At 41.9% G+C, this 11957-nt stretch overlaps 1 protein-coding gene across 1 annotated transcript in view; it reads right to left on the bottom strand.

Annotated features, from left to right (window-relative positions):
* Positions 1-691: 691 nt before the first annotated feature.
* The window catches only part of ppfia4 (PTPRF interacting protein alpha 4), a 607182-nt gene continuing 595916 nt past the window's right edge, over positions 692-11957 (bottom strand). Inside the window, exons 29-30 of the mRNA XM_080210286.1 lie at positions 10044-10218; positions 692-2940 (exon numbers count right to left, since the gene is read on the bottom strand). Of these exons, the coding sequence (XP_080066412.1) occupies positions 2891-2940; positions 10044-10218 (225 nt within the window). The 3' untranslated portion in view covers positions 692-2890. The remainder of the gene's footprint in view (positions 2941-10043; positions 10219-11957) is intronic.

Genomic DNA, 11957 nt, shown 5'->3' with positions numbered 1-11957 from the left:
AAATATGCTCGGTAGGGATTTTAAATGGTGCCTATGGTATTTGGGTAAACAAAGTGCGTATGTGTCTATGTATATATGTGGTGTGATGTGAGTCCCCTTTAATTTTAACTGGGCAATTTAATCACTTTCAGGACTCTGATCAGCACATTTCCTGGACCACCTCTTTGCAATCAAGTATATATTCAAACATAAAACTCAGCAATAAGATTCTCTCACCAGTAAAAAAAAACACAATTGAAGGAACTCATTTGAATTGGCACCAGAAACTACTGGGCACCTTTAAAATACAATGCAATGAGCATGACTGCAGATTAAAACAAGCAGTGAGCACACTCAGCACAGTGCTGGCAATAAGCTTCATAAATAGAGACGTTTCTCTGATGCTGCTAATATCTTCAGAGGAGAAAAATATATTAAAAAGCAGACACAAGCTGGAGTTCTCCGGCCGTTCATGCCAGCGGGATTCTCCAGTTCCACCCGCAGCACACGCGCCCGCGGGTTTTCCGCCAGTGTGGGGTAAAGTCGACAGGAATTCCCATTGACAGTGGCGGGACCAGAGAATTCCGCTGCTAGCAAACAACACACCACCTCTCGCCGGCGGGAGGCAGGTGGCTGGCAGACCAGAGAATTTTGCCCACAATACTTGTTGAACATAATGAAACGATGTATTTCAAAACAATTGCGTTCAAAGTATTTAACAACTTTAGCTATTTGATGAATTATTTTGATGATGATGCGTGGACAAAACCAGCTACTCAAAGTGTTTGCATTCCCAAGATTAAACCAGGTGATTTTCATGCACTTTTGTTCAACATGCTTGCTTCCCAAGAAGGGAAAGCAGGGACTATTTGCAATTTTATTAGGCAGAAACTAACTGGATGCAGAAGATGCTGATAGCATTTCCCAAATTTATTGGACACATTGGATAAAATGTGGGATGGCTAAGTTGCAGCTGTTGCGAAAGAAAGTTATTTATGACCTCCTATTTTGTCGGGGCTTTAATATAAAGCTGACCTTTGTAGGCAACATATTACAGGTACAGCTCAGATCAATTCCTTACGTGGTCCTATCCGTTCCCTGCATGTTGCATGCTGCTGACATCGCTAAGTAAGATTTGTGAAGAAATCATAGCATATTTTTCTTTGTGGCACTTGGGAATTTCAATTCTTTACTGAGCATATTTAAATTATTGTACTTTGCAAAACAGTTTTAAGTTTAAGAATCATTTCTGACCCACTCCCACAAAGTGCTGAATTAAAATCATGGACCCTTCATCGGCTTAGAAGGGCTCTTATATACCAATTTATTAAAAATGAAGTTATAAAACACGATCAACGTTTCATCAATCCTCGTATAAGTATTTTTCAAGGTACAGTCACACAGACTCAAGGGAACAAAAAAAGTGCCAGTGCTTAGCCACTTTGAAAGGGAACCTGGCTAAATTCCTCAGGAAAGATCTGGAGTAAACGTCAGCTTGGTACTAACTTCCCAAAGTCTGTTCCCTGTGTCACAGGTAGAATGGGCATGGCTACTTTAATAGCAAACGTCTGCCACATTACACTATCTGAAGCTACTATTAGATTGTCACATTCATTTAAAAATAGGGAAAAGGGCAAAGTGCCCTGATTCTTGTTTTGGAAGCCGTACTCAGTGAGAAATCACAAGAGGAAATCATCTCGTTTAAACATTACAAGACACCTTTTGAAAAAATGCTAAGATTTTTTTAAAACCCTACATCTTACAGAATATTTGAAGAACATTTTGCAATTGAAACTGCCCATTTCAAAGCCATTCAGTTAACATGGGCGATTACTGTTATAACAGAAATTTGAAGGGCAGCGTTGAAGGTTTAAACTTTTTGGATGCTGTACTGCTTCATAACTTCCTAAAAACAAAAGTAATATTTCCACTGTACATAATCCTTTAAAAATATCCTTTGTAACCAGATTGGCATGTACAGCAATAAAACGGGTGATGAGGAATAGAGAGGTGTTCTGACACACAGCTTAGGAAAGGGGAACTGGAATTAAAAAAGACACAGGATTGGATGTATAAGGCTCAGGGATTCATCAGGGGAAAAATAAAGAGACCAACCCTTTGTGTAGACACAAGTCGGAGTTCAATACAGTATTATCGTTTTTTTTAAAATATGTCCAGTGGAGCAAGGGTTTCCAGGAACTGGGAACTGCCATCAAACGGAGATTTAAAGCACACAGGAATCTGTTTAACCTCTGTTGTTTCCACAACAACCTAAAAATAATCATGATGCAAGCTACCCAGTCATATGTGATGCTACAATTAACATGGCAGACAAATAATTGCACACTCCATTCGCTGAAAACGAATAATTCCTCATCAATGGGAACAAGATGTCCTTGGAAGGTATTGGCAAGATAAAAATGGCAGCAACATTGATTAAGACGGCATTTAGATTGAATCTACTTGCTTCAAATTCCATTAAATTATCTAAAAAAACGCTGTTACAGTCAGCCGTATTATATACATTTACATTTAAAAAACTTGCATTACTTCATGGTCATACGTTTACATACAGCAGGTATGATACACTTGAGAAAAAATTACTACAACCAATAAAACCACAACTGTACTTGAGGTTAAAAGTTGACATAACTTACTACTGACTGTACCAGAACAATAATACAGTAAAACAGCTCAAAAATGGATCCCTAGATTCATCTACCGGCTTTGTAAAGAATAATCCCACAAAGGAAGTCATTACTGGATAAATAAAATGATAGTTTAAGATTTTGTGTCTGAAGTAAACTGTTTCCCATTTATATTCAATGTACAGCTGACACCATCTGTGCCTTTCCAATTACTCTGTAGCAGCATTTGACCTCTAATGTTGATCTCACAGAGATGTAGTGGATTATTCCTGAAAGGCAGTCAGCATGTGTCCATACAGGTAGTGGGAATGAACTGGAAGAGACAATGTGCCAATTGTTAATTACACTTTCTCCATACCTGTCTGAAAATACTCATCCCTTGCAGGAGGGTGGGAGCGCCGAGCAAGAAGGACAGTTCCACAGATACTAGGTGCTTTGCCCAAGAGGCCATTCTTCATGTGCTAGATAGACTGGAAATATCAGCAGCTTATTCAACTGTGGGGGGGCCTCATCTGCACAACTCTGTCCTCACCTGATCTCCACTTCCTTGATTTTTGATTTATCATAGAATCCCTACAATATAGAAAGAGGCCATTTGGCCCATTGAATCTACACCAACCGCAATCCCACCCAGGCTCTAATCCAATACCACATATTTATCCTGCTAATCCCCCTGACATTAGGGTCAATTTCAGCATGGCCAATCAACCTAACCTGCACATCTTTGAACAGTGGGAGGAAACCGGAGCACCCAGAGGAAACCCACACAAACACGGGGAGAAAGTGCAAACTCCACACAGACAGTGATGTAGGCCAGAATTGAACTTGGATCCCTGGCAGTGTGAGACAGCAGTGCTAACCACTGTATCACCCAATTCAATTTATTATTGTCACATATATTGGTATGCAGAGAAAAATATTGTTCCTTGCTTGCTTTACAGACAAAGCATATCGTTCATAGAGTACATAGGGGAGAAGGAAAGGACAGGGTGCAGAATATAGTGTTACAGTCATAGTTAGGGTGTAGAGAAAGATCAACTTAATATAAGGTAGGCCCATTCAAAAGTCTGAGGGGAGCAAGGAAGAAGCTGTGCTTGAGTTGGTTGGTACGTGACCTCAGACTTTTGTGTTTTGCACTTTGCAGTTGGTGAATCATTGGATAATGAGCACAGAAAGAAACCTGGCTGTTTTTAAAATTTTCTCTCCTTTGCACAAGGGCACTGGGGCTAGTTCCAAAGTCTTAACTCCTGCTATCTCATCAATGATCAGTGCTTTAAGTGGCAAAGTTTCGCTGCAGCAGGGATCGCAGCATACATTCTTTATACTGATTATCCAATATCCAAGTCACTTCATCTTTCTTTAAAAATCAGTTAGCCCAAGAGGTCTGTAAGCCTGAACTTTTCCACTGAGCTCAATACTTGTTAGCAAGCCTTAAATACATACCAGGTAGTTCACCGTTTACTGGTAGGATTCAGAGACCTACCACACTAATGTTCGCTACCTTTTATTTCTTTATTGTTTTTCTTCCCCCTGCACTCTTTTCCTCCCACTTCATCTTCCTTCCCTTACCTCTTCTGTCCCCCACTTTCCCTTTTCTACATTCTGCCCCTGTCCCATCTCCCCGTTCCCCACCCCCCACATCTCCATCTGTTGCTTCTCTGCCATGTGGCCATTTACACCCTTTATTCTCTCTGTGGATAGCTATTAGCAGCCTTTCCCTTGGTTTCTGTGGCTATAACTTATCTTTCATTCCCTCTCCCTGCAGTATAAATATCTCCCATTTTCTGTGCCTTTTAGCTTTGACAAAGGATCATCTAGACTCGAAACATCAGCTCGCTTCTCTCCTTATAGATGCTGCCAGACCTGCTGAGATTTTCCAGCATTCTCTCTTTTGGTTTCAGATTCCAGCATCCGCAGTGATTTGCTTTTATCCAATGTTCTTACCTGGTCTGGTCTACATGTGACTCCAGAGCCACAGCAATGTGCTTGAATCTCAATTGGCCTTTGACAACTAGGGATGGACAATAAATGCTGGCCAGCCAGCAACGCCCATGTCCCACAAATGAATAAAAACACTTGTAATCTACAGGTGCTTTCACACATAATGGTGAAGAAATACAGTTATCCATAGGTGACCAGATTTCAAAGTTTGCCAAGTATGGAGATTCCTTTTTTAATAAACGAGTGGGACGTGGAAAAAAAATGGAAATCGATTTCCAAAACTATTCACAAGGGCAACTGAGTGGATCATTTCTGTCCCTGAAAATCACTCCCATATTGCTTCTTGGGTCAGTTAGATGATCAGTGCACACAACCTAACTTTAGCAAATTCTTACAAAATGAGGGAGGGAGTGGGCAAGAAGAATGGGAAAGAATTTGCAATTCTGATTGTGTGCGTGCTATTCATTGGGTTATTCAATACAATTCAGAACTCCAAAGATTTGCGCGTTAGGTAGATTAACTATGGTAAATATCCCCTTAGTGTGCGTTAGTGGGATAAATACGTGGGGTTACGGGGATAGGACTTTGGTGGGATTGTGGTTGGCATAGACTTGATGGTCCGAATGGCCTCCTTCTGCCCTGTAGGGATTCTATGATCTTTCTCAAATAAGAGTGCAAATGTAGCTCCACCATAATCAGTAACTCATGCTGGTTAGTTCCTCTGTGATGCCATCTGCTGTTGGCTGACACACAGGAGAATTTTAACAGTAAATTCCAAGTTAAATGCTGTAAAGGACGGGAGGAAAGCAGACAATGTATTTCTGGTGAAAGGACATTTAATTGTGAGAGCTGACTGAACGTAACAACAAAATAAAAGTATTGCATGAAGAATTGGCATTAATGTGCTGAAGAATTTTCAAGATTAAAGTAGTCAAAAAGGGGATTTGATCAATGACAGTGATGTTTTCCCAGTTGCTATGAAAGCTGCCTGTGGATGTCGCCTGCAGAACAGTAAATTCTCCTGAGGATCGTGACAGTTAAGATAATATTTACTCTATTTTTCTTCATGGAGGCACAGGCAGGTTAACTCAAGGGCGGTTAGGGATTGGCAATAAAGACTGGCCTTGCCAGTAAGGATGAGTGTTCTTACAGAGAGAGACACCATAAAGGATGAACCATTTTACACGCTGCCCTTGAAAACACGGACCTTTTCAACTTGTTGACGGGGGTTTGAGAATACTGTTACTAGGCAATGCCAGTGAAACAACTGACATCATTCACTGAGCTCACTCATAAGAATAGGGTGGTTTATCATGGGAAATAGTCACAGCACTTACTTTAACACACAAGGTCTTTTCTCAATTGAACCTATTTTCCACTTAGGCATTACATCTGAGAGCAGGATTAGACCTGGGCACTGTCTGTAACTCCTTTGCAGGTCCATCAATTATTTAACGATCATATTGCCTGGTCTGACATTCGAATTTGCTTGCACGTTTTGCTAGCAGTTTATTCTTGGAAATGAAAAAGGCTAACAGTCAGAAATAAGATTGATCTATTGGTGATGACATTTTTTGCAGGCTGTTGGTAACTTTGGCCATTCACAAGGTAGTGACATGAAGATTGTACAAAAAAGTTGTAGATAGGTCCTTGTAAAAAAAGCACATGGAAGTTACAAGTTGTCAGGGCTGAAGCTCTCTCAACATTGTGCATTTGCAATTTCACATTGGAACCTGGTTAATACAACGCACAGTGATTAACTACATTTCTCTAAATTCTCCATTCTACCCATCTAGTGATGAATATCAGAAAATAAAAATTGCATACTCACTGGTAATCACTGCCGACTCCCTGACTGCTCTGACTGTCAGCAGGAGTAGGTGCGCACTGTCGATGTGTCTAACCTCTGTGTCCCTGATGTGCCAACTATATCCCAGTCAAATGACAAAAAACACACACAACATGCAGTAAGTAAGCAAGTCATGCCTGTAAGTTAGCACAAACATAGAAGTCAAACTTCAAACGAGCGTTCTCCAGTTATTTCCCTTTTCTGGTGCTGCTCAGTTCCCAAGCTTTGTCCTGAAATTGGCAAGGGGTGAAGTGGGGCAGAGTTTTTCCATGGTCAGCCCACTCCAACCTTCTGACTTTCTCCAACTCTCTTGAACGTCACTGATTTCTAAACCAGTATCATCATTGAAAATTACAAAAAAACAATTGGCAGGCTCTGTGTTTAACCACCTGCAGACAGCCCCTTCTTAAACAATGTTGGATACAAGTTTTAAAAAATCCTCATGGGACAGCACATTCTCCACCTTTGATTTAGGTGGCACGGTGGTTAGCACTGTTGCCTCACAGCACCAGGGACCCGGGTTCAATTCTGATCTCGAGCCACTGTCTGTGTGGAGTCTGCACATTCTCTCCGTGTCTGTGTGGGTTTCCTCCCACAGTGCAAAGATGCACAAGTTAGATTCATTGGCCATGATAAATTGCCCCTTAATGTTAAGGGGACTAGAAGGGTAAATGTGTGGGGTTATGGAGATAGGGCCTGGGTGCGATTGTTGTTGGTGCAGACTTGATTGGCCAAATGGCCTCTTTCTGCACTGTAGGGATTCTATGATTTACTTGGACGATAGTGTCCTAAGGTTAGATTATGGAATGGACAATGAGGTCAGCTCAGCACTCAACTGTTTCTTTCTCCCACAGGAAGGAACATCATAAGGTGCTTCACTTCTTTAGCAACAGCATCCGACAGGGATGCCAAGGTCAGAACCTCCACTTCAGCACTGTGTGCGTGCGTGCGTGTGCGTGTGTATGTGTGTGTGTGTGTGTATGTGTGTGTGTGTGTGTATGTGTATGTGTGTGTGTGTGTGTGTGTGCGTGTGCGCGCACGCAAGAATCACAACTTCACTCATCTCGCTTTACACCAACAAATTGCACTTCTATAGCGCCTTTAAGATAGGAAAAGGAATCCCACAGTACTTCACAGGAGAGTAATCGGATGAAAACTGAATCAGCAGAGATTTTGGGAAGAGGTGACTAAAGTTGTGTGGGCTTTAAGGAACAGCTTAAAGGAGGAATGAAAGATGGAGAGGTTTCGTGAGAGAATCCCTCAGCTCGGAGCCCAGACAGACAAAGGCAGGTCTGCCAGAGGAGTGAAGGAAAGGAGGATGCACCAGATTCCAGAGTTCGGATAATGAATACCTTCATTCAGTCCCTGATTTAAAGGGACCAAGGCACTGCTGGAAGGATCACTATTAAAGAGATTTTACCAACAGCAATCTAGCAGCTATCAATAATACATTGTTCAAAAATAATTCCAGAAAATGATCCCATTTGGGTCACTGGTTTATTTATTCTCTTTGCTTTTTATCTGCCACTTCTCTATCCTTCTGAAGACATCAGTTGCTGATGTGTTCCCCAGGTGCCAGTTGTTCAGCGGTGCCTCAAGTTAGAAACTGCATTCAATCGAGAATGTTGAGTGTTTGATCACAGGCGCACTCGCAATCAAGCCTGGTCTCACCTAACATTCAGATCTGTGCAACTGCAGAGATCTGTAGGGAGACCGGCTGATATTGCTGTGCCTCATCTCGGGTGCAGGTTCAGTTGAGATAATACAACTCAGCACAGACCTGATAATCTCTGACCCCATGTCTCAACGCCTTAACTAGCTTGTTAACGGCATGTTAATATTTCGTTAAGAAACACAAGTGAAGAGCACTGTTGAATTAGGTACCTTGATCACATATAAATAGGGGACAGCTGGGGCACTGGGTGTGAGAGGAAAGAGCTGTGAGACTGGACAAAGTCAATAAACTGTCTCAGGAAAGAAAAGCTCCACATCTTGACTTCACTGACCTGCTTAGAATCATAGAACCATAGAATCCCTCCTCCCACTCCCACCTCCCCCACCATTCGCCCATCCAGTCTACACAACCACAATCCCACCCAGGCCCTATCCCCACAATCCCATGCATTTACCTCAGCTAGCCCCTGACACAAGGGGCAATTTTGCATGGTCAATCCACCTAACCCGCACATCTTTGGACTGTGGGAGGAAACCCACACAGACACAGGGAGAATGTGCAAACTCCACACAGGAATTGAACCTGAGTCCCTGGCGCTGTGAGACATGAATTCAAATTCCACCATCTGCCAGTGTGGGATTTGAACCCAGGTCCGCAGAACACTAGCTGGGTCTCTGGATTAACAGTCTAGCGATAATGCCACTAGGCCATCACCTCCCCCTACTTAACTTTTATTAATACAGCTGAATCGCAGGGAGAGCGTATGGTCAGTATTTTGCACTGGGTAATGTTAGTAAGTCAAAGCACTGCTTTGCTACCAATCCACCACTTCACACACAGAGACTGCAGTGGGTCTGTAATGGGTATATAAAACTCACCATCTGGCATGGTGGCACAGGGGTTAGCACTGCTGCCTCACAGCACCAGAGACCCAGGTTCAATTCTGGTCTTGGGTGACTGTGCAAATTTCTCCCCGTGTCTACATGGGTTATCTCCAGGTGCTCCGGTTTCCTCCCACAGTCCGGAGATGTGCAGGTTAGGTGGATTGGCCACGCTTAAAAAAAATGCCCCTTAGTGTCAGGGGGATTAGCAGGGTAAATATGTGGGGCAATAGAGCTTGGGTGGGGCTGTTGATGGTGCAGGCTCGATGGGCCAAATGGCTTGCTTTTGTACTGTAGGGATTCTATGATCTTCTATGATTTTTATTAGCGCTTCATGCATATTGGCTGAGCTAGGAATGAGTAGGTAAATGCTCTGAAGCAAACATCAGAAAGCATTAAGAATGGACTTTCTGGCAGTAAGATTTCGATTGAGTTATTGGAGGAACCCTCAAGATTACCTGAATTAAGTAAAATGGGTTTATTTTCATTATCCCCCTGGAAACTAAACCAGAAACAATTGACAGTAATAAGAAATGAAGGAGCGAGGAAGCTCCATTACCTTTTAGGTTTTGGAATTGAATAATTCATGTTGAGAAATCTCTTACTGCAGCTTTGGACATAAATCACCCTGGACAGCTACACATGTTACATTGTTTGAAGTGTTATTTCACAGCATGCAATCGGGTTCAAATATTAACACCTTCTTAGAGTCGTCAATTGGTGCAGTGTATTTTTAACATTAAAACAAAGGTTTGATATTTAGTCTCTGATGATGCTAATTAATACAATGTCCATTCCACATTATGTTGATACTGTGAAAGTGTTCTAATTCCACTTCATGCACTTCAATGATAAGGCACTGCAACCCAGCCATTTGTTAGTCAGGCTTATTAAGGATAAATACAGATCGGCCAAGCTCGCTATGACCTTCACTTTCACTATCACTGTAGTTAATTGATTCCTCATCACACACTGAGTTACATTACATTCACATTGTGAATCAATGATTTGACTCTTGCTCATGTAATTGACAGTGAACCGAGAGTCAGCGAGGGGTGAGTTTAATTTACCTTCTGGTTGGATTTTCTTCGGTTGTACAGCTGGAGCGGGGCTGGACATTGCTGTCACCCGGAACCCTGCGGGTAGCGTTTCCGTCGACCCTGCCATCATGGTGATGCTGTGGATCTCTCGTGGTCGGAAGCGCTTCCTCCACGACGGTGCTCGTCGAAAGCTTTTGTCGTCACCCTGTAATACCAGAAGGAATAAAATTGTGGTGTTGCTCGAACTACCTAGCTAGTCATATATATCATACATATTATATATCATATAAATCACATTATATGTCATATAAATCACATGTATTATATATGTCATATGTTTATATGTATATATCAATTGTATTATATAATGTCTCATCATTTCATGCATACTATATCATATATAACATATATATTATGCATATTATATATCATATATTATACATCCCATCACATATTACAGTGATCTTTCTCCTCTGCTCACCTGTAGCAGCAACACTATATTCCTCACCCTATCCTTTTCCTCATGTACTCTATGAACAGTATGCTTTATCTGTACAGCAAGCAATAAACAATACTTTTCATTGTATCCCGATATATGTGATAATAAAATCAAATCAAATCATAGACAGAGAATCACCATTGATAGCTTAAAGTTTCATTCCTGCACCAAAATCTCTGGTGAGGCCTCAAGGCGATTTAGACAAGTTGAGTGAATGGGCACATACACGGCAGATGTGGTACAGGTGTCTAAGTGTGAAGTTATCCACTTAGGTAGAAAAAAGCAGAATGGCAGAGTATAACATAAATAGTGATAGATTGGGAAATGCTGACATGTAAAGGGACCTGGGTTTCCTTGTACAGTGGTCACTGAAAGCAAGCATGCAGATACAGCAGTTAGGAAGACAAATAGTATGCTGACCTTTATTGTAAGAGGATTTGAGTACAGGAGCAGGAATGTCTCATTGTAGCTGCAGGGGGCCTTGCTGAGACTACGCATCCGAAGACCGACAAAGAGTTGGTCTCCTTCCTTAAGAACGGATATACCTGCAGCAAAGGTTCACCAGACTGGAATGGTAGGATTGTCATATCAGGAGAGGTTGGATCAACCAGATTTGTATTCACAGGAGTTTAGAAGAATAAGTGGGGATCCCATTGAAACATATAAAATTCTGGCAGGGCTGGACAGACTGGATGCTGGGATGATGTTCTCCCCAGCTGGGGTGTCTAGATTAAGCGGTCTCAGTCACAGGGTATGAGGTAGGACATTTAGGATGGAGATGACCTAAGTTTCACCAGGTGAACTTACAGAATTCTCTATTACAAAAGGGTATGGAGGCCAAGTCACTGAATATATTTAAGGAGGGAATAGATAGATTTCTAAACGCTAAACGCATCAAGCAGTATATGGAGAGAGCAGGAATATGGCACAGAGGTAGAGGATCAGCCATGATCATGCTGAATGGCGGAGTGGACTTGAAGGGTTGCATGGCCTACTACTACTCCTATTTTCTATGTGTCCCCAAGGATCTACCCTTGTCCCACTCCTATTTCTCATTTACACGTTACTCTTTAGCAGACATGTTAATGGACACAATGCAAGATTCCAATTGTATACTGATGACAGCTCACTTTACCTCTCCAGTCCCGCTAAATTGTTAGCTTGCTTATCCAACACACAGAACTGGATGAGTTGAAATTTCCTCCAACAAAATAATGGGAACTGTAGCCATTGGAACTGAATGGTCTTGTTAGCCACAGAGAACATGATTTTATATGAAGGAGATCATGTCTCACTGATTTAATTGAGTTTTTTGAGGAGGTCAAAAATGATTGAGGGAAAGGCCATGGATGTTGTCTACATGGACTTTAACGAAGCGTTGACAGGGTCCCTCATGGCCGGCTGGTGCAAAAGATTAAATTTCAAGGGATCAGGGTGAACTAGCT

This window comes from Carcharhinus amblyrhynchos, chromosome 22, assembly GCF_965287045.1.
Source record: "Carcharhinus amblyrhynchos chromosome 22, sCarAmb.v2.hapA, whole genome shotgun sequence".
NCBI classification, from domain to species: Eukaryota; Metazoa; Chordata; class Chondrichthyes; order Carcharhiniformes; family Carcharhinidae; genus Carcharhinus; species Carcharhinus amblyrhynchos.
The sequence above is the reverse complement of the archived record's forward strand: the minus strand, read 5'-3'. Positions and strand labels throughout refer to the sequence as shown.